The sequence below is a fragment of the Carica papaya genome, chromosome 3, assembly GCF_054855325.1.
Source record: "Carica papaya isolate Zhongbai chromosome 3, ASM5485532v1, whole genome shotgun sequence".
Taxonomy (NCBI): domain Eukaryota; kingdom Viridiplantae; phylum Streptophyta; class Magnoliopsida; order Brassicales; family Caricaceae; genus Carica; species Carica papaya.
The window spans coordinates 11919833-11946860 of NC_142311.1; the positions used below are offsets into that span (position 1 = coordinate 11919833).

The following is a 27028-nucleotide window of genomic DNA, read 5'->3' on the forward strand; positions in this document are numbered from 1 at the left end:
TATAAATATATAGTTATATACATATTTTATACCTTTTAACTCAATTTGTTTTCGTTCGTTAGAACTACAATTCCACCAACCCAATCCTTAAGATCCAAGCCGTAAGCCTAAATCTTGGCTATTAAATACCAAGCCGAGTTCTAATCATAATAAAATCTCTCGTCCCGCTTAAACCATCACAGCCCAGGCCTAATGAAGAGCTTGAGACGGCGTCGTTTCCAAGCTATGTTCCCCATCATCCGATTCACCGACATATAACTAGTGATGGCGGAAATATAATCAATAAGAAGTGGCGGCGGAAAAATTGACTGGAACAACCAGTGGCTCGTCGTTGCGAATAGTACCCGTCATGAGGAACAAGTTATTGACGGATACGGTTAGGTAGATGAGCAACGTTCAACAGGGAGCCTGTGTAGATGTGCATAAAGAAGCGATCTGAATCTGACTCTTGCTTGCTTAAACAGATGGATAAAAATGGCGGTGAAAGGGCGCAGGAAGGTATTATGTAGTTTTATTTTTCTTTATTTAGTGTTTTAAATTTAGTATAGGGGTTTTTAATAAAATGTGTGGTTTCTGATTTAATTTTTAATAAGCTGGAGTTTCTGCTTATTTTCTCAAATGTTCGGACGAAATTGTAATTTGGCTTGGAAAGTTTGAAAAATGACTGAAGATTCTTATAATGTTGAAAAAATTGACAAAACCAAATTTAATAAAAGGATGATAAACATTATATATGAAATTTTCTGGATCATTTTGCACAGCCAAGTCTTTCTGTACAAACACGTTATGGCATAAATTAGATATTGTTTTCCTGGTCTAGAGAACGAGTACCTTAGAAGCATTGAGATATATTTATATATGTATCTATGTTTATAATATATAAAAATTCAACGTATGACTTTGGCTGTTGATTCAGTCCATTTTCAAGAGTTTGACAAACCGATGGAGTCGAGGAGACTTGTATGCAGGTGACAAGTCCTCTTTTGATGCATGTGGATACGTTTTGTTATCACCCTTTTCTACATACATATATATATATATATATGCATATATTAGGGAAACATCACTAGTTAATTTCCTCGAATGGAGATGAAGAGGAAAAACCAACTAACCTTGCTTACATGTATTTTTCTTCTTAGCACTTTTGGTATATTACGTGGTGAAGCAAAACCCTCCGGGGCTGAAGATATGATAGTGGAGAATATAAACATTGGAGTGATTCTTGACGCTGGATCATGGCAGGGAAAGATTATCCAGAACTGCATTTCTATGGCTATTTCGGATTTCTACACACTTCATGCCCATTACAGAACGAGAATACGCCTTCACAAGAGGGACTCAAAAGGACAGCCATTACGTGTTCTCTCCGCAGGTGATTTTTCCTTACTAAAAGAAACCAATCTGTATATGAACTTCTTTTCTTCTGTTACAAGAAAAGGATGGAAACAAACAACCAACTTAGCCCAATCTTCCAATTTAGTTGGCTGTAGGAGTTTCACTTGTTTCAGAATGTCTAATTTAGACCATAGCTTCCGACAAAAGGGCAAGCTCCACATAAACCCGCACCGACATGCAAGTATAAGCATTCTTTGTGCTGAACAGTTAGAACTATTAATGGACACCTACTGGATGTGAATTTGAATCCCTGGTGTCCCATGAAAAAAAATTGAGCCCTTTGCTGCTTGGGCCATCTAATCCCGGTGGTTAAATCTATATATATGACTCGGTAGCTTGCAAGTGCTTCTTGGTCCATCTTTTAGTAGCAAATTTCTAGATGAAATTCATTGAAGACTAAGGAGTGGTTTTGGTCATGCTTGCCGCTAAAACGAGAACAGAAAAGAAGTTGAAATGTTTTTAGTTCTCTTCTACATTATTAGGACCTTCAAACTAATCTTTTTGGCATTGCTTTGTGAGGTATAATACATTGTTTTCTAACTAATCCTGTCAGCTTGATACATTCTTATTGAACTAGCTTGTAGTTATATATTTTATGATTCCAACTCTTTTTGTTGTGTAGTGCAGCTATTGATCTTTTGAAAAATTCAAAAGTGGAAGCAATTATTGGAGCTCAATCATCGATGGAAGCAAGCTTCTTGGCAGAGTTAGGAAACAAAGCTAGCATTCCCATGATTTCTTTTGAGGCACTTAGAGTTTCTGATTCTTTTAACAGGTACCCATATCTTCTTCAAATTACACAGGATGAAGTCTCTCAAGTAAAAGGCATTTTTGCTGTTCTTGATTCATTCAAGTGGAAGAATGTCATCCTTATCTACGAGGATAGCGATGATTGGAAACATCTAATACCATTTATGGTTGAATATTTCCATGAGAATAAAATCAGCGTTGAATACAAAAGTATCATTGCTACCTCATTTGAACAGGATCAAATCATTGAAGAGCTTTATATGCTTCAATCATGTCAATCTACAGTCTTTATAGTGCATACATCAGAGTTTCTTTTGCATCATATTCATTTAAATGCAAAGAGGCTTGGGATGATGAGTGAAGGGTATGCTTGGATTATGACGGCAAAAACAATGGATTCATTGCAGTTGACGGATCCAAAACTTGTCAAATCAATGCAAGGAGTGATTGGTTTAAAGTCATATGTTCCAGCATCAGAGGAACTTAAAAATTTAACTTCAAGATGGAGAAGATCATTTGTTATAGAAGAGCCTGATATGGAAGTAATGCAGTTAAATACCTTTGGTGTATGGGCTTATGATGTAGCTTGGAGTCTAGCAAAGGCAGTAGAGAGAACAAGGCATAAAATTCCCCAAACAAATAAGCAAGATGATACTAGATTGAACCTGATGGAGTTAGAGAACATTGGAACCTCTGTATATGGTTCGTTTCTTCTCAAGGAGATACTACAAAGCAGAACTAAAGGCCTAAGTGGGGAATTTCAATTCATGAATGGGAAAAAAATCTCAGACATATTTGAAATAGTGAATGTGATTGGGAGGTGGGAGAGACGAGTTGGGGTTTGGACCAATTCTATTGGTAAAATCAGAAGAGAGTTGTCCCCATCTGATAATAGGAGGCTCTTAACTTCTAGTACTTCAACCGACAATTTTGAAGCCATTATCTGGCCTGGAGGATCTGCAACTACTCCTAAAGGTTTGAAGAGGCGATTGAATAGTAGAAAGCTTAGAATTGCAGTTCCAATGAATAGGGGATTTCCAGAATTAGTGAAAGCAGAGCACGATCTGCGAACAAATACTACTATTTTCACTGGCTTCTGTATTGATGTTTTCAGGGCTGCCATTGATTCCTTACCATATGAAGTGGATTATGAATTAGTACACGTTACTAGTGCTGATGGAGAAGATAATTTAAATTACAATGATGTTATCAACCAAGTCTATTGTCAGGTATGTGAATGTGCTTACTATAGACTTGCGAGATAGGATTAGTGACTTCGTCTTTCATTTATGTCCCTCTAATGTGTTGTTTGTGATGAATTTGGACAAGGATTATGATGGTGCGATTGGGGATCTAACGTTCACAGCCAACAGATCTTCATATGTTGACTTCACATTGCCATACACGGATGTCGGTGTTGGAATGATAGCTGCAAAGGACAGCAAAAACATGTGGATTTTCTTAAGGCCTCTCACAATAGATCTTTGGCTATCAACTGCTGCTTTCTTTGTTCTGACTGGCCTTATTGTTTGGTTGATAGAGCGCCCCATAAATGCTGAATTTCAAGGCTCAGTTTCCCAGCAAATTGGAATCATTTTCTGGTTCTCATTCTCCACACTTGTTTTTGCTCATAGTAAGCTCTCCTCTTGATCATTCTGCTAAATTTATATCAACTTTTTGCATATACTAACTTATGCCGATAACATTGTCAAACAGGGGAAAGGTTGGAGAGCAACTTATCAAAATTTGTGGTGGCGGTGTGGGTTTTTGTAGTGCTTATATTAACTTCTAGTTATACTGCTACTTTGACTTCAATGATGACGGTTCAACAAATTCAACTAGATTCAAAGGTGAATTACATAGGATATCAGAAAAACTCATTGCCCCTCACTTACGGAGTTATTAGCAATCTTAACTTCAGGAATCCAAATCTTCAACCGCTTGGCTCACCTGAAGAATATGCCGAGGCATTATCAAGAGGAAGCAGCAATGGTGGAGTGACTGCTATCATAGACGAGATACCATACATAAAGATTTTTCTTGGAAGGTACTCTGCTGGTTATGCTATGATAGGATCCAAGTCCACCACCAACGGCTTTAGCTTTGTGAGTACCCTTTTAATTTATTTAATTATCAATACATTGCCAACTTTCATGACCAGTACGACTCGATTATAACATATAAGTATTTACGTGGCATATATGCATGAATGATGTGGATAAATGAATTAATGTGTTTATTTAACCGTAAACTTCGAACGGCATGGATAATCATACACTTACTAATGTTAAATTTTCAGGCTTTTTCGAAAGGATCAACGCTGGTAGCAGACCTGTCACAGGCCATTGCAAGACTAAGGGCAGAGGAGAAGCTTATAATGTTGGAAAACGCTTGGTTCAAGGCTCAATCGGATATCACTTTTGGGGACACTACTCCAAATGCTGTGGACCGTCTGTCATTTGCTAAATTTAGTGGTTTATTTCTCATAACTGGAATCTCTTCTGCTTTAGCCCTTGCCATGTTTTTTATTTTTCTACTCCATAGAAATTGGCACCTACTAAAAAAATTTGACCTCAACCTACTTATTTTGAGATGGATTTGGTCTTTAAAAAAGTATCTTTCCACCCTAATCATTTTTAGGTTAGGAGAAACAAATGTAATTCACCCAAACTCGGATTCTGATGTATAATATTTGGACATATCTTCTTCTTCGCTTTTTTTTCTTTTAATTGGTCCTAATATTCACTTGGTACCCATTCTTTTATGTAACAAGTCTTGAGCCATGCTTACTTTGGTTCAATGTAAATGGACTAATGGGCTCGACCCAGGTCTTGACTAGGCCCATTGACAAGGTCAGATTGTCCAATTTCGGTTTTTGCTTTTTTAATGCTTGTGGTCCATAACCAAACCAAGTATGTCTTCCTAGTTCTTTTTTACTAAAAAAATATATACATCTTTCAAAAGAACTAGATCTTACCTGTTTGATTATGGCCCTACCTTCACTTTGATAATTTGACCCTATCTTCACTTGGGTAATTTGAATGCTAGAGTGCCTCTCCTCGAAATTGTATTTGCTTACTTTATATATATATATATATGTATATGACATGCAAAACATATATATGTACATATATCCGTATGAATCTTCTTATGGAAATTAACTAACCAAAAAAAAAAGAAACAAGAGATTTAAATGCAAGCAAAAAAATAAATAAATAAATAAAACTCGTGCATTTTTATCAAATATGTATGTATAGGTAAATTATGACTATATATATATATATTATATTACACTAATAGAAGAAAAGTCTCAATCTTTAGGTACAATTAGTTTTCTATGGACCTTTTCTTTTTCTTTTTTTGACAAGGCAATGATTTGATTGATATAAAGACAAGTGATTAAAAAATAATAATAATAATTAAGTACAAAAAATATTAACATCTAGGGCTGCATTATATACTTTTTTTTAATGTGAATTGAAGAGAATTATAATTTTTACACATTCTGTATGTAAAATTATTGGTTATAATTAGTATTACATTTTTTTATTTTAAAATATCAAATTAATAAAATGTAATTATTCAACTCTAACAGAAAAGTTATTTTTAGATTTTATTTTAAAAATAAAAATAAATTATATTTTATTTTTTTACTCCTAATGGAATTAGGAGGAAGGAAGTCGTACTTTCGTGTGGTGTTGAAGTATGGTACGAGTGTGACGTGGCGTGATATGAGCCATTGTTGATTAACACGGCTATGATGATGGACATCAGATCGAGAAAAACAGGTGGATAAGATAATGGTACACCTTCGTATAACTAATTAGTACTAAACATGTTATTATTATTTTTTAAATTTTTACTTTTTTTCTTTTTAATGAATTTCAAAATTTTTTTACTTAATAATAGTTTTTATTTCTTTTTTTTTTTAATTTTTTTTGTTCCGTTTATTCCTAATTTTCTGGGTAGTGAAGCCGTAAAACGGGCAAATGCCTGGAAGATTCTCAGTGGATCAGCACCTTCTCATCTTCTCATTTGGCCTTTTTTTATCCACAACCACAAGGTTTGCTTCTATCTTACAGTCTCTCTCTTCTTCACTCCGTTTCTTTGACTCTTCTTTTATTAATATCGGGCGACAGCCGGCAGCCGGCGAGTGGTGGGTTCTCTTTTCTTTTCCTTAATTTCTCATCATTTTTGCTTAATTTGTTGATTGGCTTTTTGGGTTTTCTGAATTGGGCTTCGAAGTCGGATCCGAAAATCTCAGTGGAAGGGTGTTTTCTTGGTGTTTAATGTTTTCATATATTTTTTAATTATATTTCTCCGGTTCTCTATTTTTTTGGGGTTTATTGTAGTGTTTTGCTTGTTTTCTTGGTGGTTTATGGAGCTTTTTTCTCCCAATTATATCTCGGTTTTTCTTCACGAAATTATCTGTGGTTTCCGACAAACACATGCGATCTTCTTGTTTTATTTTTATTTGGTCTCTAAACTTTCTGACTCAAAACACTGGAATCAGGTGCAGTTGGAGTTGAGGGTTTGGCATCACATGCATAAAAAATAAAGAAACTATGACCATGATCACCAAACATTATTGAGCCGCTTAACATGGTGTTAGGTTATATTTATAGAATTTGCACTGATTTTTTTGTTTTGTTTTTTTGGATGAGGAAATTAAGTGCGTTTTGACAAGTCTCAGAAGCTTGATTACTTCTATGTATGTTTACTTCATGAACTGTGTTCTTTTTTTCTTTTTGTTCCGCAGCTTCTCATCAGTTCTTGAATTTGGTACTGATTTAGGTTTTACTTTATGCATTGTTAGAATTAGAACAATAACTTCTATTTCGTCTTTTCTTTTCCATCAGTGCTTTTTTTTTTAGGGTTCGAGTATGTAGGTTGGAAATGTTTTCATTTCTTTGTTTATTCCAATCATTTTTCATGGTCTTGGGCCTTTTGCATGCGGTAATCCTTCAATATTTTTTGTTTGCTGACATAGAATATTGTGTAATACCTGCTCGTTATGTATTTGCCTGTATATTAGGAAGGAGTGGCTACTGATTCTACAATGATGGAGTGTAAGTTTTTGCGTAATTGAAAAATCTTATCATCATACTCATTCTTTTACTCGATTTTCATCGCTTGATTTCATTCTTATTAAGCTGTTTTTTCTCATGCGTCTTTTTTGTGCATGTGAATGTTCTCCTTTTCTTTTCATCATAGTGACTGTGATGAAGAAATTTGATTGTTTTTATGCACGAATTAGTTGATACTGGTGTAAATTGTGCGCTTGTTTGTCTTCAGATTTCATGCATGGAGACCTTGTTCATGTTATCCATGGTCTTTAATTGGAGTTCTTGGGTAAGCTAGTACCTCCCGTTGGTCCCTTTTTCAGTTTTGGACAACGAATGTCACCCTAGAGGAATTTGGATCTGGATCTTTTCTTCCTATTAATTCAGTCATAATGTGGTTTAATGTGGTTTTGAAGTTGCATGGCATATTTCATGCATGTGTTGAGACTAATCCCAAGGACTCATTATCTGTTGCCCATATACTTCATAAGAAAGCCATTACTTGCAAACCTTTCTTTAATTTTTTGGATCATTGTTTTCTGCCAAGTCATGATAAATCAAGTCCTTACTATTGCAGGGTTTTCTTCATGCTCCTATATAATTTGGGATTTGGGTGACAACGAGAGAGAGCACGCTTGTTATCACTCATCCGAGGTATATGATTGTGTACGGGCGTGCTCTATGTCGTTGTCATACAATCTGTTCAGGTGGAGGGTTTGCTTTCCTCTTTGCATTTTTTGCCCATGGGCTCCTTGCTGGTGATTCTACACCTTCAATGCATTTGTACTTCATATTCTGATTTATACATCTTAAGATATGTTTGTAACAAATTTAGAAATTTTGTGCAATTTCTTTTGCAAATACACACTTAACTGAACTATGAGAGGATACAAATCTTATTTAAAGATGATATAAGTTGAACTCTTATGGAATTTCATGTACTTGATGAAATTTGGAATTCATTGTTCCAATTGCATATTGAATTTTGTACGAGGTTAACTTTTATTATCTTTTGGAAGATTTTTGCCATTTTCTAGTTGAATAGGATGTGTAGTTACTTATGAATTTCATGAAAATTTCTCTATTTGTTCCAAACATAGCATAAATTTTGATTCAAATTCGTTAATTCTTTATCTCTATTTCATATTATTGGTGGTTGACCACTTCTGATGGAACTATATGGCTGATGTTTCCTAAAGGATATGAGCTATGCTTTGCTTGGAAAAGCATAGTTTTCTTTATATTTCAATTGGAAGCTTGTTATTAAAGCATAGTGTAGAAATATGTACATGTTAGAATACAAGTCATAAAGGTCTTTTCCTCACTGATTTTTTCCTTTCCTTCAAAAAGACAAGGGGGTGATATTCTCGTAGAGAGCCTAAGGAACTTGAATCTCCAAATTCTCATGTATGAAAGTGGATAAATACTAACTTTATCAGAGGTAGGTGGTTATAATTGGTTTAAGTTGTAGTATAATTGGTAAGACAACCTATTATATTATCATGGTATCAGAGCTTGAACTTTGTCTTCATATAAAACCTATTATTTAGATTGGCATCAAAGCTTGAAATTCTAGGTTCTAATCTTGAAGTTTCATTCCATTCCTTACTGCGCGCATGAAAAGTTCGTGTGTTAATTTCTCGCTTGTGCATTTCTTTTGGGTTTACATGCTATTTAGTATGTTGGTCACACCTAGAAGAGATTAATTCAAATATAAATGAAAAAAATTGGTTTTCCCATTTCAATTTATGGTGTTATTCATTCTATTATTTAACATAGATAAATATGATGTTTTGTTATGGTTTGTAGTTATTATAGCCATCTAGATTCTTGCCTCCTACTCTATCCTCATATCTTTGATCTCTTCGCTTCATTGACATAATTTACCTACTAAGGAATTATGGCACTGGATTGTGGATAGTACTCGTGAACTGTGCTCGTTAATGGTACCATGAATATTAATATTTTTTTTGAGGAAAACCATGATTAGTAATTTGAGAACAATTCTTGGACCTAAATATCACACTTACGTTTTTAGATTTTATATTTAAGGTGATTACTTTGCACGATGATGATTAGAGAATAGGCTGTTGAGAAATTTTTTTTGAATAAATATATTGATTATGTTGAAGAGTATTTTAGAAGAGTATGTCTAACTCCAGTTAGGACAAAAAGTCGACTGAGAATTAATACTATGTTTGGAAAAAATATAAAAATTCTATATATGTGCATAAGGGAAGGAACACTATGGCTGATGTGTTGGCAAGTATGGGGGATCAATAGAGAGGATGATCTATTTGGCTCGGATACGAGACTAGTAAATGGGCCATATTAAGTTGAATGGTCTAGTTGGAGAGACAGTTTATTTATTTACTTCACCACTGGGTCTGTATTGTTTGTGTATTGATGTTGACTGTACAGTTCAGGTGGAGGGATACAAGGAGAGGATGCAGCTGTTTGGCTTAGTTGGAGGGGCTACAAGAAGAGGACACAGCTACGGTGGGACCTGGTGGAGGTATAGCTTGAGCATGTTTTGTGTGGATAAAGAATTTCATAAGGTGATAAGTAGTGGAGTTGGATATTGGACTCGGATTAGCTGGTCAGGTGAAAAGCATGGTTTTGGATCTTTATGCATCGACACCATCAGGGAAACTTTGATTGGCTCACCTGTTAGAGATTATGTGGCTTAGGTATGTTTATATTTTAAACAATTTGATGTAGGACTAGTAAAGGAAAATAAACATTTTAGGAAGTTTTACATTTAAAGTAATAGCACAATTTAATTTTTTTTTTTTTCTGTAGTAGAAATAAAATTTTGAAAAGTTTTACAATAAGGGAAAAAATGAAGATTTTATTTCCTTTTCCTAAGCATTCTCTCGGTTCTTTCTATTAGCTTATTTTCCTATTTATTAAGTTTTCTATTTTTAATTGTTCATGGTGCCTATAAGTGAGTTACCTAACTTAGTCATTGAGTTAACTATTCATGATTATTAATCAGATACCATGATATTGCTTTAACTAATTGACATTAAAGCTCTCAAAGTCTAGTTCTTAATAAATTGTCTAAGTTCTGTCTTCAAGTTCCTTTGTCCTAGGCCAATAAATTTATTTCATACTTAATATTTAACGGACAATAGTTATCATATATGCAACAATCATGGAGAGAAAGTTTAGCATACTACATTGATATTTAATACAAATTAATTTTGGATGTATTAGTACTCTCCACGTCCATAGGAACTAAAAATATCATATAAAATATAATATGTAATTGGGTAGATTATATGATGAATAGTAACAAAAAGTTTATTGGACTCCCTGGTGAGCTAAAGCGAATATGCTTTAAAAGTGACTGTAAGGTGTGAATCTGACTATCTGACCTTAAAAGTGGGTAGGAACGCTAAGAAACTTTTGGGATTGGTCTGCATCAAATTAAAGGGAGCTGAATTGGTCAAAATAGAGCAGATAATATAGATGCTCACTTGCAATCAAGGCGCATGAGACTCATGTGCATATCTCTAATCACCAATGAGGTTTGGCCTTCTCATGAAAGACTTGTCTAGTGATAGAGGTTTAGGATTTTCTGCTGTTGTTGTTTTTTTATGGTGGTTAGGACAGCAGATATCAAGCAGACAACAGAAGTTATCTCTTTCAGTGGTGAATAAGACTTTTTGTCATAGAATAAATGACTGAAATCCAGTGGGGGGTTCGGCAGTCTTCATCCAATCACAGTCCCTTCTCATCTCCTATTCTGTGAATAAAAAAGAAAGATGGATTTTCACGATTTTGTTTTGACTATAGGAAGCTCAATTCCTCACCATGAAGGACAAATTCCCTATGTTAATCATTGATAATTTACTGGTTAAACTCCATGGAGCTATGGTCTTCTCAAAGTTAATTCTCAGAGCAGGCTGCTTCTAGATACGAGTGAGGGAAGAAGACATTTACAAAACAACTTTTAGAATGCACGAGGGTCACTATGAATTCAGGGTGATGCTTTTTGGTCTCACCAATGCATAGGTAAGCTTCTAAGTTATCATGAACCATATCTTTAAGGTATTTCTCCCAAATTTTGTCTTAGTCTTTTTTGATGATACCCTAATTTATTGTTTGAATAAATAAGAGCATTACAAACAATTGAAGGAAGTACTGAAACTATTAAGGGTCCACAAGCTATATGCCCTGCAATTCAAATCTTGTTTCCGCCATGGTGAGGAAACAAACCGAAGGAAGATTGAAACAAACCCAAGGAAAGTTGAAACTATGATAATTGGCTATCAACAAAAAACCTTGGAGGCACTCGAGAGGATTTCTAGGATCGACAAAGTATTATAAAAAAATTATATTGCATTATGGTATCATCGAAAGCCATTCACTGATTTACTAAAAAAGGGAGGTTCTAGGGAGCCTGGATGCCAACAAAGCTTTCTAACCGCTCAAATTCGCAATGACTTCCATCCTGTGTTTATGCCTGCCAAAAATTTGTAGATTCTTTTATTATATAGACCGATGTTAGTGATAAAGGTATTTGAGTTGTTTTAATGCAGGAAGAAATACTTATTTATAGCCTTCACTAGTAAAGCATTAAGTCCCTAAAATCAATCAAAATCTGTGTACGAGAAAGAACTTTTGGTAGACCTACATGCAGTCAGTCAGTGGCGACATTAGTTGGGCGGTACCCAGTTTTATCATAATAGACTAAAAAAGCCTCAGGTATCTCCTGGATCAGCTGGTGTACTCCATGGTTCAACAGAGAGAAAAAATGAAATTGTTGGGACTAAACTATACAATTTAGTATAAACAAGGGTTGATCAACTACATTGCAGATGCCCTTTCAAGAAGGGAAGAAGAGCAAAATGAAGCAGAGGCGTGGTATAACATGATCACAACAACCCTAACATGAATTTCCGAAATACTAACCTACTACACCAATGACTCCTTTATTCACTCAATACTTGAGAAACTTCTGGTACCCCCAATAGTAGGCCATTTCGTTTGCATAAGGAGATCATTGATTACAATGGGAGGTTGGTATATTGGAGGTAATGTCGGGCTGAGGACCAAATAATTGCATAAATGCAATAATTCAGTTGTAGGTGGTCATTTAAGAGTTAAAGCTACCTATGGGCATGCAAAACAACACTTTTATTAGCCTGGGATAAAGTAACAAATTAGTGAGTAGATACAACAGTATGACATTTCTCAACGATGTAAACAAAGAAGGTACGTTACAAGGACACATTCAATTATTATCAGTCCTATCTCAAGCGTGGACCCATGTGTCACTGGATTTAGTTGAGTAACTTTTGATGTCAGAAGCCAAGGATACAATACTGGTGGTAGTCAACCATTTCACTAAATACGATCATTTTATACCACTACACCACCCTTTCACAACTCAAGGGGTAGCTCGACTATATATAGACACCATTCATCGGTTGCATGGAATTCCACATGTCTAGATTTCTGGTGGGGATAAGGTATTCACTTGCTTTTTCTAGAGAGAATTTGATGAAGGCCGTGGGTAAAACCTTGTATCTCAATTTCGCTTACTATCTCCAAACGGATGGCGAAATAGAGAGACTCAACCAATATTTAGAATTGTATCTTAGGTGCATGACCAGTCAACAACCAAAAACGAAGGCAAAATGGTTGGCAACTGCTAAATGGTGGAATAACATTTCATACAACTAGAGTTTGCAAATGACCCTTTTCCAAGATCTTTATGGTTATGCTCCACCCAACTTCTTAGTCCACTCTCACCCTCACAATCAGTTAAAGCCTTCACAACAGAGAGGGATGAAGCTAATTAGGTAATTAAACAACATCTGTTGAAGGCTCAGTTCCGTATCAAACAATATGTTGACCCTCATCGTAGTGAAAGAATTTTGAAGAACAAGACCTTGGGTTACTCAAGATCAACCATTACGCAAGGATTAGTTTGACAAGGTGAAAGTTCCAAGCTGTCTAAAGATTCTATAGTCTTTCTGAAGTTCTATAGGAAGTAAGACGTGGCATATTAGCTCAAATTACCCTCATCCTCGCGTATCTACTGAATCTTTCATGGGTCCGAGTTAGAGAAGTACAATGCTGGTAAAAAAATTAGGGTGAAAAATCTATTTGGTTATATCTTTTTAGGGCACAACCTTGGCGCCTACATCAATATACTTCACACTTTTCTTTCAAAAAAATATTAGAGTGGAAAATCTACCGACAAACAACTAGGAGGGTGTACTGTTGGAGGCAAAAGCTTGCTGTTTTTGTGTTTGTAATTTCAAAACAGAGAGAGAATAATGCAACAATTTAAATATGAATGTGTGGGTTTGCAGTGAGAAAAAGAGAGCAAAAACATGCAGATAAAAAATGCAGAAGAGAATACAGCAGAGTGAGAGACAAAAAGTGAACTCTATATATTGTAGTTCATCAGTCTTACATATATATAGCATTTTTAAGGAAAGATTTTTTGCTACAGCAAATACAAGCTGTCAGCAAAAAGTCAAGTAAAACACATCATTTTGTTAACCAAAACAAGCAAGAGTTGCTGATTTTCTTGCTTCAAAACATGCTTCCCCATTCCTTTCAACTACCACTTACTAACTAAAGCAGAATAAAGAAAAAATAATCATAATTTCCTGACTTCAGCAATCACTGTTTAAGAAAAACTCAACTGCTAACATGTACCCAGTGTCCAACCCGAGAGAGTTTTGCAATGTAGGACTATTTTTCGTGGTGATCACGAAGTGGAACGTGTCTCAATTTCCTAGGGTCACATGATGACTGCACTTGGAAAGACTATGATTATATTAGTCACTAATTTTCAAATCTCATCCTTGAGGAGAGGGTTGTCATTTGAGGGGAAGGTATTGTAAGGAAGCCGTTGAAGGTGTACCAAAAAAAGAACGGTACAAGGGTAAATAGTTGTGAGGAAAGAATGTAATTTTGTACTTCAATTACAGCATGGATTTTTTTTTTTTTTTTTATTTGGTTGTACCCATAAGCCCAACTGAAAGGCACGCAACCCATACCTATATAAATGATTCACTTGTGGGAAGGAAAGCACAATCAATTTGAAGTTCAAATTCTAATTCAAATTTCTCTCTTGGTTTCCTTTCTCCCTCTCTCTTCTTTCCTATCTCTATTCTACTTAATCGATTCATCTCTCAAGTCCATGAGCAAGGTTCTTGACATAGTGTTTGAAAAGTTAGGAAATCTTTCCAATCTTCCTCCACTTTAACTGCTGCCTGCTTCTACTTAACTACAGATGAATGATGTCTCATCATTCTCTTTTTTAATATTTCACATATTTAACTTTTCTAGGAAGATAATTAAGTGTGAATTTGATGGAGCTGACAGAAAACTTGGAAACCAATATGGTTTATTGGAAAAATGGTCTGGAGGGCTGAATTGGTATTGAAAGACACAGTATAGTCAATACCTGGTTTGAAAAGTCAAAACGAAGTTGATATCATGAAGATATCCTTGAGTCTCATGCTATGTGGGTCCTGAGTAGAACTCTGTGGGGTCACCAGTGGTGGTCGTGTGAGTCACCTTCTATTGGTTGGTGGATGGTAGTAACGTAAGTTGGCGACTGTTTTGGAGTTTGCCATTGCTGGTTCTTTTTCTTTTTGATGGTTTGAGACTTTTTGGGATATAGTAATGCGGGATCAACTAATCCTCTCTACTTGACCTACATTCAATACGTGAATGTCAACTAAAATACTTGAGATGATGATTTGAATTAATTAATTGTCACATGATGAAATCTTGATAAATGAAATCAATTCAAGAAGAATTGATAAAATGTCACAAGAATTTATTTTGATTAGTTGAATCAATTCTCATTTAATAAGAAAGTTGAAAAAAATCTCACTAGTTGAAAATGAAAACTTTGTAGTTTTTATTATTCTCAAACTTGAATTATTACAATTATAAATTGAAAAACTATTTATAATGTAGGTCATATGCATTATAAAGAAAATAAATATGTTAAATTAGTTGTAAAAAAATTATATAAAAAATTAATTTTAAACTTGAATAAGAAAACAAATAAAATTAAGAGAATTACAACTAAAATAGGGATAGATGTAGTCTCCTTATGAGGAAACCTTTTTAAATGGAGAATATCTTAATTGATTATGGAGATATTTTCATTTAAAGGTTGAAGATTTAATTTCCTATTTTCTTGAAAAATTGATTAATTTAGGAAGATTTTATTTATAAAGAAAAATCTCTTGAAAATATCTTAATTTAATGGAGATCTTTTGATTCATTGAGAAAGTAAATCCATCCATAATCTTGTGATAAATGTTTAAAATTTTTCCATGATCTCTCTTGATTTTCCTCACATATGAATATACCATTTTAGGAAGATATGATCTTGGTTTGAAAAACTTGGAAAAATATGATTTTGATTCTCCTTTGATGAATTTTCAAAATTCCTTGATCTTGGCTTCTTTTTTGCCATTTGAGAAAAATATGGAGAGGAAAAAGAAATTTTTCTTCTTGAGAGAAAAATATCTCTTGAGTGGGAAAAAGTTTATCATGAGTGGGAAGAGATTTCCCATGGGCTTTTAACTTCTTTAGAGACTACTTCCTTTCTTGACTTGGTTGGTTGCTTGAATAGATTAAATCATTCGTGCTCACATCATATAGGATTTGTAAATTTTGGATGTAGGAATTTTAGCTTTAAAATTAACTAATGCAGAACAATTATTATTAGTTTACCTAGGATTTTGGGCATAAAATCTATGTATCGCATATATATAGATATCACACCTAAAGTACTTAAAAGAGTTTGAAAGAAGATTGAAAGAACTCTTTATTTGAACAACTTGATCTTTTTCAAAAGTGAGATTACATAAGTAATTATAGTGTTTCCTTCGTAACTTTTTTGTAATAGGATTAACTTCCTACTCATGGGTATTACATCTATACAGGGTCACATAACCTCCATCATCAAACAATATCACCATCTTCTCAACTTCAATGCCTTCCTCCCAAGCATCCAAAAAAAAAAAGTGATCCTTGAAGAGCCTTTAAACTGTGAACATATCAGAGAAATTCTTTAAATTTTGTGGTCTACATTATCTGGGATTGATTTATTTGATAAAGAATCAATTGGATAGCCATAGGCAACATGGTCCAAATACAAGAAAGAATATCCCAAGTTCGTTCTTGTGCTTGATAATAATGGCCACCTGTGTGATGCAAAGGATATTGCTGTTGGGAGAATGACCTGATGAACAATGTCCTTGGATGATGATAGGTTCAAAATATAGGCTAGAATGCAAGTTCTCGTCTTGATAATATGGATCAATAACACTAAAATGTTTGGCCTACCCATCTTTAAGTTAATAGATATTTGCATTATTTACTTATATTAATAGTAATATAATAAATATATTATTTACGTTTACATATCTTTATTTAATCTGTGTGTAACGTGGGCTTACTTAGTTATTGTAGAATTAAAGAAGTTTTTAGCTTTTGGACCTAATAACAATTTAAGATCAACTTACATATTAATAATCAGTGAAATGGACATTTATATAAACCTCATCAATTAGATATATATATTAATTTGGGAAAGAAATATCACCTGCTTGGGCTTGAGGTATTGCAGCCAGGTTGCAAGCTGGTAGTGCCTAGTTTCAGTTGCAAGCAGAGAATCGGATTGTTGATTGTGCATGAGACTAGACAAACTTGGGTGATCGATCACGACTCTTATCAAGCCTGTTTGGTTAGTGAGTTAAGGCTCTTAGCTGTTTGGGGCGCTAATGGTAGTGGTTGGTGACTGATGAGGATGATGATAATTATATGTGGTTGGCGTGTTGAAAAATATGTCTATATTAAAATGGACAACCATGTTATTAAATTTAAATTTTGTAGCTTCATAGTTGATTTCGTCTCTGATTTATAAACTTTTTCCCTTGAAATTTGATGCATATCAATTTTATAGGTTTGGGACTACTAATGACATCCTCAAGTAGTTTTTTCAAGTTTTATCTAAATTTTTACCTCAACAAATGTAGTTTTGTAGTTTATTTATCAAGCATAAAACTGGATCGGATTTTGAGACAACAATTTTATTGTATTCTAGTATCACTACTTAACAGTAGGGTCTTATAGTTCATCAACTTGAACCTTTGAACTTTAAAAAGTGGACACAACTTTGGACATCTATTTCTTAGTACATATAAATGGGTATCTAAGTGCTCTTCCTTGGCATCTTCTTGGTTCTGAAGAGCCTTCAGGGACCTGATCAGCACCATGCTCAAAGAAATTTTGTTAATGATTGATCAGTTATGGACGAAGAAGAAATTAGGGATATGGTGAGACTTGATAGATAAATGAAAAGAACTGCCTTGTGTCGGTGTTTGTTTGCCTGTAAATATTTCCATGAACCTCTCCCTCTCTCTCTAGGTATAGATATAAACATACATATACATATTCTCATGATAGCTGTTTTTCTAATACGTGGAGTTGTGCTGCATGTTCTTTTTTATGTTTGATCTGTGTTGCTTGGTCTGTCCACAGTAGTTGGAAATATTGCTTACAAGGTTCTATAGATGCATATTGCATTCAATTTAATTTCATTGTCTCATCAGAATTTGGTTTCTTTTGTACATTGATCAGGAATATAGCTTCCTGAATTCATATCATCACACTCTCTTTTGATTCCTTCCATGAAATCAGTATTTTAATCTCCGAAATCTATCTAAGAAACATGGACAGGCTGTTGAAGATTGAGTTTTCTATGAAACAAGGAGTTGATTTTGTTTTCTTCTAACTTTATGTTTACTGTTTCTTTCTGGTATTTGACAGTTTTTGATAACAACTGTCAAATAGGAATGGAGCTCCATGTTTTTGTTCAGCTCCATATCTTTTTGCTTAAATTATGATATGTATTAGAGTTGGTAAAATTAGTTGAAGTCTGTAAACTTTTCATACTATTTTATATATATATGTATGAAATTAATGAAAAGTGTGTGTCAAAAAAATGCTTTCCCTGTAGCAAAAAATTTGTATTTTTTCTGCAATTTTTCCTCTTCACTTTCTTTCATTTTCTAGGAATTTAATTAACTAATATTTTTAACAGTAGTATCAGAGCTGCTGTTCTTGTGGGCTGTGAAGAGTTAAGCAAGCTTGTTCTTTGATTAAACATCATCAAGTTGACAGAAAATGACCATGAATGTGAACTTACCTGCACCACTAGTGTTTACAGGAGAAAATTATGATTATTGAGCTGTAAGGATGGAATCGTATTTGCTTGCTTATGACTTGTGGGCTTCTGTAGAGGAGGATAATATTAGGGTGCCTTTACTTGAAGATTCTACATTAACACAAATTCCTCAATATGCAGAGCGCTCCATGAAGAATTTCAAAGTTCTATCTATTCTCCATTTATCTATATCAGAAGATATTTTTCCAAGATTGGTTGGGTTTAGAATGGCAAAAAAAGCTTGAGATTATTTAAAGGAAGAGTATGTCGGAAGTGCAAAGATAGGAGGTGTAAAATTATTAACATTAAAGAGGGAGTTTGAGCTGATGAAGATGCAAGAAAGTGAAAGTGTTAAAGACTACTCTACCAAGATTATGAATCTGATGAATCAAATCAGATTGCTTGGAGGGAACTTCAAGGATCGAAGAGTAGTAGAAAAGATGATGATTAGCCTTCCAAAAAAGTTTGAATCAAAACTCTTAGTGATTGAAGAAACTTGCGATCTGGAAAAGCTGACAATAGCTGAGCTGATAAGTAAGTTGTAAGCTCAAGAGCAAAGAACTTCTATTAGAAGCGATGATGTTGTAGAAAATGCATTTCAAGTTAGACAAAAGCGAAAGCAAGTTGCTATAATATCAAAAGTAGTTGGTCAGTCTTTTGAGCCTAAAAAAAAAGAGCAGCAAAGCTCAAAAGAGTCAAATAAAAAGGAAAAACTTCTTGTTTGCAGCCTTTATAGCAGGAGTGGGCATTTGGAGAGTAAATTCTGGAAGAATTTGCAATGTAGAGTTTGTAAAAAGACATAACACACTGCAAAAATTTATTGGAAAAGAAATAAAAAATTACAGAATTCACAGCAACAATAAAAATAGTCTACTGAGCAACAACAAGTTAACTTTGTGAAGAATCAGACACAGCAGGAGAGCCATTTGTTTATGGTTACTCAACATCTTTATGTACGTGATGTTGATATGTGGTATATTGACAGTGGCTGTACAAGCCACATGGTTAGAGATCAGAGACTATTTTCTAGTCTAAATTCCAGCTGTAGAACCAAAGTGAAACTTGGAAATGGGATGATTGTGGAGGCTCAAGGCAAAAGTTCAGTGCCAATTTACACTAAACAAGGTACAAAATTTATTACTAATGTCTTGCTTATTCCTGGTCTACAGTAAAATTTATTGAGTGTTGCTCAGATGCAAAACAAAGGATATTCAATTTTATTCAGAAATGATTGTTACCATGTATATGATGCTACAAATGTTGCGGTTGTGAGAGTTAAGAAAGTTGATAATAGTTATATTTTATGTTGGAAGCATGTGAATCAAATTGCCTTATCTATTAAAAATAATGAAACATAGCTGTGGTATAAACGTTTTGGTCACTATCACATTGATGCATTAAAGTTGATGCAGAAGAATGGTATGGTGAGTGATATGCCTATTATTTCTGGTGGAGATGAAGTATGTGCAGTTTGTCAGTATGGTAAAATGCATAGGACCAATTTTTCAATTGGTGGAGTTATTCGTGCAATAAGAAAACTTGAACTAATCTACTCTGATGTTTGTGGGCCTATGAGTGTTGCTTCTTTAAGCTGTAATAAATATTTTATTTTGTTTATAGACGATTTTACAAGGATGACCTGAGTTTACTTTCTCTCAAGTAAGAGTCAGGTGCTTTCTGTGTTTAAAAAAGCAAAATGGATGTGAGATAACAAACTTAAGGTTTGATAATGGCAGTAAATATATTTCAGCTGAGTTCAGAAAATTTTGTGATGATTGTGGTATATTGTAACAATTTACTGTTGCTTATTCACCTGAGCAAAATTGAGTCTCAGAAAGAAAGAATAGGACAGTAATGGAGATGGCCAGATACTTAATGTCAGAGAAGGAGTTGCCCAAAAATTTTTGGGCTGAATCTGTATATACTTTAGTTTATCTGCTTAACTGACTTTCCACCAGATCAATTAAAAAAAAAACTCCAATTGAGGCATGAAGTGGTTCAAAGCCTTCAGTAAAGCACTTAAGAATCTTTTATTCAATTTGGTATACACTTGTTTCTTTTGTGAAGAGGACCAAGTTGAATGACATAGCTCAAATTGGTTTATTCTTGGGATATGCAGGACAGACCAAAGGTTATAGAATTAATGATGTGCATTCTGGTAAAATATATGTCAGTAGGGATGTAAGATTTGATGAACAAACTTGTTGGGATTGGGAGAAGAAACAAGTTAAAATAAAAAAAATTGAGGAAGGTCAGTTGCTTTCGAATCTATATCGGGTCCAAGTAATTTTGTTCAACATGAACAAAGCGACCGTGATATTGATTCAGATCTTACTGCTGATACTCCTACCAAGAAAACAAAGTCACTTGCTGAAATTTATGAGAGATGCAACTTAGTAGTTATAGAACCATCTAACTTTGATGAAGCCTCAAAGTATCTTAAATGAAAAATGGCTATGTAGGAGGAGTTTGACACAATTTGCAAGAATGAAATATGGGAGCTCACATCAAGACCTCTGAACAAGAATGTGATAGGGGTAAAATGGGTCTACTGAACTAAATTTAATGCTGATGGGTCAGTCTTCAAGTATAAAGCTAGACTTGTGGTGAAGGGATATGATCAGCTTGCAGGAGTTGATTTTGGTGATACTTTTACACCAGTTGCAAGACATGAAACAATAAGGTTTACTTGCAGCTCTTGCAGCAAAGAAAAGTTGGAAGCTGTTTCATTTAGATGTGAAGTCAACTTTTTTAAACGGAGTCTTGGAAGAAGAGATTTATGTAGAATAACCACAAAGTTTTTAGGTTTTCGAAGATGGTGATTATGTGTATAAGCTAAAGAAGGCCTTATATAGGCTTAAGCGAGCTCCTAGAACTTGGTACACCAGAATTGATTCAAATTTGATCAGCATGGATTTTAAGAGGAGCGAAACTGAAGCAATTCTTTACATGAAGGGCATTGATGACAACAATCAGCTTGTTGTGTCAATATATGTTGATGATTTGCTGGTGACATGAGGAGACTTAAAGCTGTTGATGCAATTTAAACAACATATAATGACAGAGTTTGAGATGTCGGATATTGGGGAAATGACTTATTTCTTTGGTATGGTCAAGCAATTTAATGATGAAATTTTTCTTTCTCAAAAAAAGTATACATGAGATATCTTAAAAAGCTTTAAAATGCAGAATTGCAAATCAACTACCATACCATTTTCTGCAGGTGAAAAGTTGTCAAAGTTTGATGAAGCTGAGAAAGTAAATGCAAGTTTTTATAGAAGTTGATTGGAAAACTCCTTTATTTGACTGTTACCAGGCCAGATTTGATGTTCTCAGCTAGTTATTTATCAAGATTTATGAATTCACCTAGTCAAAAGCACCTTAGAGCAACAAAAAAGGTGCTGAGGTATTTAAAAAGAACGGTTGGTTATATTATTTGGTATTCAAGAGAAGAAAGTGGTGCATTGTAAGGATATTCTGATAGTGATTGGGCAAGAAATTTAGATGATTGCAAGAGTACTTTAGGATTTGTTTTTTCATTTGGGTTAGTTATTTTTGCTTGGACTTCAATGTAGCAGGAGGTTGTAGCTCAGTCCACTGCAGAGGCTGAATATAGAACAGCAGCAAGCAAATCAGGCTATATGGCTCAGAAAATTTTTGAATGAATTTAATATGGTGCAAGAGGTTCCAACTGTTATTTATGTGGATAATAAATATGCCATTGTAATTGTAAATAACCCAGTTCAACATGGAAGAAACAAAACATATTAAAGTGAAGTATCATTTTCTTCGTGAAGCTGTGAAGGATGGTGAAGTTCATTTGGTATATTGCAATTCAAAGATCAAGTTACTGATATATTGACTAAAGTTCTGTCTAAGTATAAATTTGAATATTTAAGAGTTAAACTTGATTTGTTCAATAAAAAACTCAAAGTAAAAGTGTTGAAGATTGAGTTTTTCATGGAAGAAAGAGTTAATTTTATTTTCTTCAAACTTTATGTTTACTGTTTTTTTCTTTTATTAACAGCTTTTGATAACAACTGTTAAATAGGAATGGAGCTCCATGTTTTTGTTCAGCTCCATATTTTTCTGTTTAAATTATGATATGTATCATAGTTGGTAAGATTAGTTGAAATCTACAAATTTTTTATTCCATTTTGTATATATATATGTATGAAATTAATGAAAAATGTATGTTAAACAAACACTTTCTCTACAGCAGAAAACTCTTATTTTTTTGCAATTTTTCCTCTGCGCTTCCTTTCATATTCTTCTATTTTTCAAGAATTTAATTAAGTAATATTTTTAACAGAGGCAAGCAAGCATGCCATTCAGAAAGTTGTTTCATTTGTGAGTTGCATTTAGTTAGTGCTCTTGCTATAACTGGCTTGAGTTGCTAGTGAACCAAATTAAGTTGTCAAGTTTGCTGATCACTCGGATGACACTTTTCTTGTGTTTGAGATTTATACAAGTTTCTGGTTACCTGGAATGTAGAAGACAGATAGGTAATTAACTCCCGTAACTATGATATGAGATTGATGTTTTTTTTTATATTTCGTTTTCTTTCCCTTGGAACGTAAGATGTTTTCTTGTTCGTATATTGATCATTCACAGTCAAGTAATGCTGCTTATGTAGTGCGTTTTACTCTTTGTTAATTTCTATAAGCCACAAGAGAACGGTAGTCATGCCCAATTATTTTTTTACTAATGATTTAAACATGCTCCTTTTAATTTTGAAATTATATAATTTATAAATTGATAATATTTGCATATAAATTCTAAAATTTTTATTTTATGCAATTGAATCTCTTAAGCAAGAAAAATCGTGACGGATATATGTAAATCTATTGAACATAAGAAGATTTTATTGAGTGTGGTAATTTTTTTTTTTTCTTATTGCAAGTTGCTCGTATAGTTGTAAACAATTACGGATCTTGAGAAACTAGCATCTAACAAATTCACTTGAGCATAACCTTCATAGAATCCACAATATTTGCTGTAATATCTTATGTTGTAGCAGATGTTGTCTGTCGGTGGTGAAAATGGTGAAGCCTTGGTTCCAGTTCTTAAACTGTGGTCTGTCTGCGCAGTAATGTAGAGATTGAAGGGGATGAATTGGCCAATCTTTTCAAGAATGTAAAGGTTTAGCTAGCATGCCACCTTTTAAATTCTAAATTTTCTATAAAAACTGAAGTTTGACTTTTCTGCATCTAAAGGCTCAACCATAAAAAAAAATAAGACAAGAAAGAAATGTAGTTAAACCTATTTTCTAGTTCAATTCTTGTGAAGTACTTTAGTAATGAAAAAATAAAAATGTATTTTTTTAAAATGTAATATAATATATATATATATATCAAACTTGTAAAAAGTAAGAATATTTTGATTCTATAATATGAAAGAAAATAAAGATAGATGACCTTTTTTAAATTAAGAAAAATTCGAAGTGAAAAAGTACCTTTTTTTTATAAAAAAAATGTAAAAAAGTAAGTAATTTTGTGAAAAAGAACGTACTGGGGCTTGGTTGTTCCTGCTCATTACTCTCCTGGTTGGCGGTGTCTCTGATGGCACGTGTTGGCACTTGCGAGAGGCTCAAAGGCATTGTTCGTGTCATCTCATTGGCACAGCAGATCGGGGAAGAAAGAAACCTATAAATATATTTGTCCTAAAGCTCTCAGAATATTCTTTTCTCTTCGCAAAACAACAATTGCTAACCAGTGTCAGGTCTGATCACCTCCTCTTTTCCTCTCTTCTGTGACTTTTTTTTTTTTTCGTTGGTCTGTAGCATCTCAGAACATTCATTTCTTTTCCTGTTTCCCTCTTTGCATCTTCCCTTTGTTTCATCTCTTTTTAAATCCAAGCAAATTCTTCGGAGCTTTGTTCGGTTGCGCAGGAACAATCGTAATGTTTGCCGTTGGTTTGTGGTTAAAACTAAAACGTGGATTCTTGTCGGTGGCTTGCACGGATTATTGACACCCACTTTCGTGTTTCCTAAATGAGATCAGGGAAGCAAGGGTTCCAGTGTATTTGATTTCGGTTTATCATCGAATAGTAGGTGTGCGTTAAGGAGCAACAAAACACAAAAGAAGGGTAAAAATTTGCCGACTTGTTTATTGAACTGGAAATTGGGAATGAAAATGCGAGAGTGATTTGATTAGTTTCTGCTTTTAAGTTAATGATTGGGATTAGTTCTCTGGTAATGTTGAGGGGAATGTTAGCACAGAAACCAAAATTGTAGAATTGTGCTTATGGAATTCTGGGATTGCTTGGTAAAAGCTATATACACATATATGTGTGTAGGTATGTATATCCTTGTGCTTCATTTGATGATCTAGGATTGCTGAAATGCACAGGAACTGTAGAAGGGCGTGAGAAGCAATTGGGTTTTTTTGCTCATGATCCGACTCTTCTGGTAAAAAATGATTTATTCCCTGTACTGCTGAAAGACAAAAAAAGAATTGGTAATGCTGGCTGCACCGTGGGTTTTGATGAAATTGAATCATGAAATTATAGAATTTTTGAAGTCTTTGAATAATTTCTTGTGTAGCCTAATATTTTTCTCAACAAATTTATTAAATGGGCCTTCCATTGTGACAGTATCGCTCTATGTCTTAGACTAATTGGAAGAGAATAATAATGTCGGGAGAACTGCTGTTTTAGTCCTATTGTTTAGAAACATTCTACTAGATATGTCATACTCTTTTTTTTCTCCTTTTTGGTGGGAGTTATACGTTTTGACTCAATTGCAGAATGCATGAGAACCTGGGATTTCAATCTGGAGGCCCAAGACCAGCATTAAACACTCAATCCAGTCCATTTGGAAATCCATTTTCTGGAGCTGGATCTGGATTCATTCGAGGGGGATTGGGTGCCTATGGAGGGAAAATTCTTGGATCAGGAACTGAGTATGTACAAAGCAATGTAAGTTTCAGGTGAAGCTTAGACAATTTGCAGCGTCAATATTAGACTTGAAATATTTGGTCTTTGAGGGTCTTGAATACTTCTCCTAGATATAATGTTAGTCAATGGTACCAACTACAATGTGCTCAAAATCGAAAGAGAAAAGTGATAAGCTTTATACGGATTGCCCACCAACTGGATTAGGATTAGTTAAATTTTCATTACTGTCCCTGTTTTCTAACTATTGAAAGAAACCCATGTATTCATAAGGCCAGATTTGTGAAAGCTTCATATACATGTAAAAAAATGTTTCTTCTCTAACGAGAACTTAAAGGGTTTCTGAACAACAATTTTTCAATGAACAGATAAGCAAGTACTTCTCCGATCCTCAATACTACTTCCAAGTGAACGACCATTATGTTAGAAACAAACTGAAGATTGTTCTATTTCCATTTTTTCACAGAGTAAGTTCAGTTTTTAATCTCAATCTTCTTATGAGTCCCTCAATCTGAAACGACAAGCAATGGGTAAACAATGAATTAGGTTTCATATTTCTCTTGCTTTCTTAGGGGCACTGGACAAGGATAACAGAACCAGTTGGAGGCAGGCTTTCCTATAGACCTCCAATTAATGACATCAATGCTCCTGATTTATACATTCCATTCATGGCATTTGCCACCTACTTAGTTCTTGCTGGCATCTCGTTGGGCCTCTCTGGGAAGTAAGCCTTGGGTGGTCGACATTGTGATTATTTAATTAAAATTTTCTATCTTAAATTATCCCGTGCCTTTAGTAATCAAACACATGGTATCTTATTTCAATCAGGTTTAGCCCAGAAGCTTTAAATTGGCAATTTGTTAAAGGAATGGTTGGCTGGTTTCTCCAAGTGATGCTTCTGAAGTTCTCTATACTGTCACTTGGGGGTGGAGAGGCACCTCTTTTGGATACAGTGGCATATGCTGGATATACTTTCACGGGAATGTGTATGGCGGTGCTTGGAAGAATCACGCTAAGCTACGCCTATTACTTGATAGTTGTATGGACATGTTTGTGCATGGGCATCTTCTTGGTGAAGACTATGAAGCGAACTCTGTTTGCTGAGGTTAGGAGTTACCACTCGAGCAAGAATAACTATTTGTTGGTCGGATTTGCGTTTGCCCAGTTTCCGTTGATATTCTGGCTCAGCAACACTCCTGCAAACTGATGAACTTGTGCTCTCATCGATCTGGAGTAGGATACATGAGTTATTTCTTTTCTAGTTGACTTTACAAAAATTCTTTTTCTTCAAATAGCTTTGGTTTGAATTACTGTATTCCCTGAAATTGGTGGAAAATTGGACTCAAATTAACTTTAAAAAAGTTTTAAAATTTTTTTGTGTTGCTGCAGAAGCAGATGTTGATAACCAAAATGATTCATTGTATTCTTTATTAGTTTGTTCCGAGAGTTGGTTTAATGGAAATTTGTAGATTTTTTAATCTTTTTTTTTTTTTTTTTGTGGAAGTATAATTTAGTAATGCTTTTTCCATTTTAAGATTTAATCTAATATATTGCTATTAGTTTAGACATAATATATAAATAATCTGTATTTTAAGAAAATGTAACAAGTGAATGATTAAAAAAGGATAGATAATAAAAATTAAAAAAAAAAAAACCTTGGGAAATGAAGTTCGTGCTACCATCTTTAGGTTCGGTTACGGGAGAA

At 34.2% G+C, this 27028-nt stretch overlaps 2 protein-coding genes across 16 annotated transcripts; both read left to right on the top strand.

The window, feature by feature from the left end:
- The first annotated feature begins 64 nt into the window (after positions 1-64).
- Positions 65-4857, top strand: LOC110821646 (glutamate receptor 1.2-like). 4 transcript variants are annotated; one of them, XM_088215799.1, is made up of 7 exons: positions 66-498; positions 917-968; positions 1140-1372; positions 2023-3374; positions 3475-3778; positions 3862-4250; positions 4445-4857. In XM_088215799.1, the coding sequence occupies exons 1-7, from the start codon at positions 417-419 to the stop codon at positions 4832-4834; spliced, it is 2802 nt and encodes a 933-aa protein (XP_088071925.1). In that variant the 5' UTR covers positions 66-416; the 3' UTR covers positions 4835-4857. The 4 variants fall into 4 exon arrangements, with proteins under 4 accessions (XP_088071927.1, XP_088071925.1, XP_088071926.1 ...); XM_088215801.1 differs by lacking the exon at positions 917-968 and having other exon boundaries at positions 65-498; positions 2018-3374; XM_088215800.1 differs by lacking the exon at positions 917-968.
- A 1192-nt stretch (positions 4858-6049) lies between these two features.
- Positions 6050-26801, top strand: LOC110821847 (uncharacterized). 12 transcript variants are annotated; one of them, XM_088215806.1, is made up of 7 exons: positions 6050-6301; positions 7441-7497; positions 9630-9898; positions 25176-25347; positions 25692-25790; positions 25896-26047; positions 26152-26801. In XM_088215806.1, the coding sequence occupies exons 3-7, from the start codon at positions 9888-9890 to the stop codon at positions 26528-26530; spliced, it is 813 nt and encodes a 270-aa protein (XP_088071932.1). In that variant the 5' UTR covers positions 6050-6301; positions 7441-7497; positions 9630-9887; the 3' UTR covers positions 26531-26801. The 12 variants fall into 12 exon arrangements, with proteins under 12 accessions (XP_088071932.1, XP_021907501.1, XP_021907502.1 ...); XM_088215804.1 differs by lacking the exon at positions 6050-6301 and adding an exon at positions 7786-7966 and having other exon boundaries at positions 6308-7497; XM_022051808.2 differs by lacking the exon at positions 6050-6301 and adding an exon at positions 7786-7966 and having other exon boundaries at positions 6308-7497; positions 9635-9898.
- Positions 26802-27028: the final 227 nt, after the last annotated feature.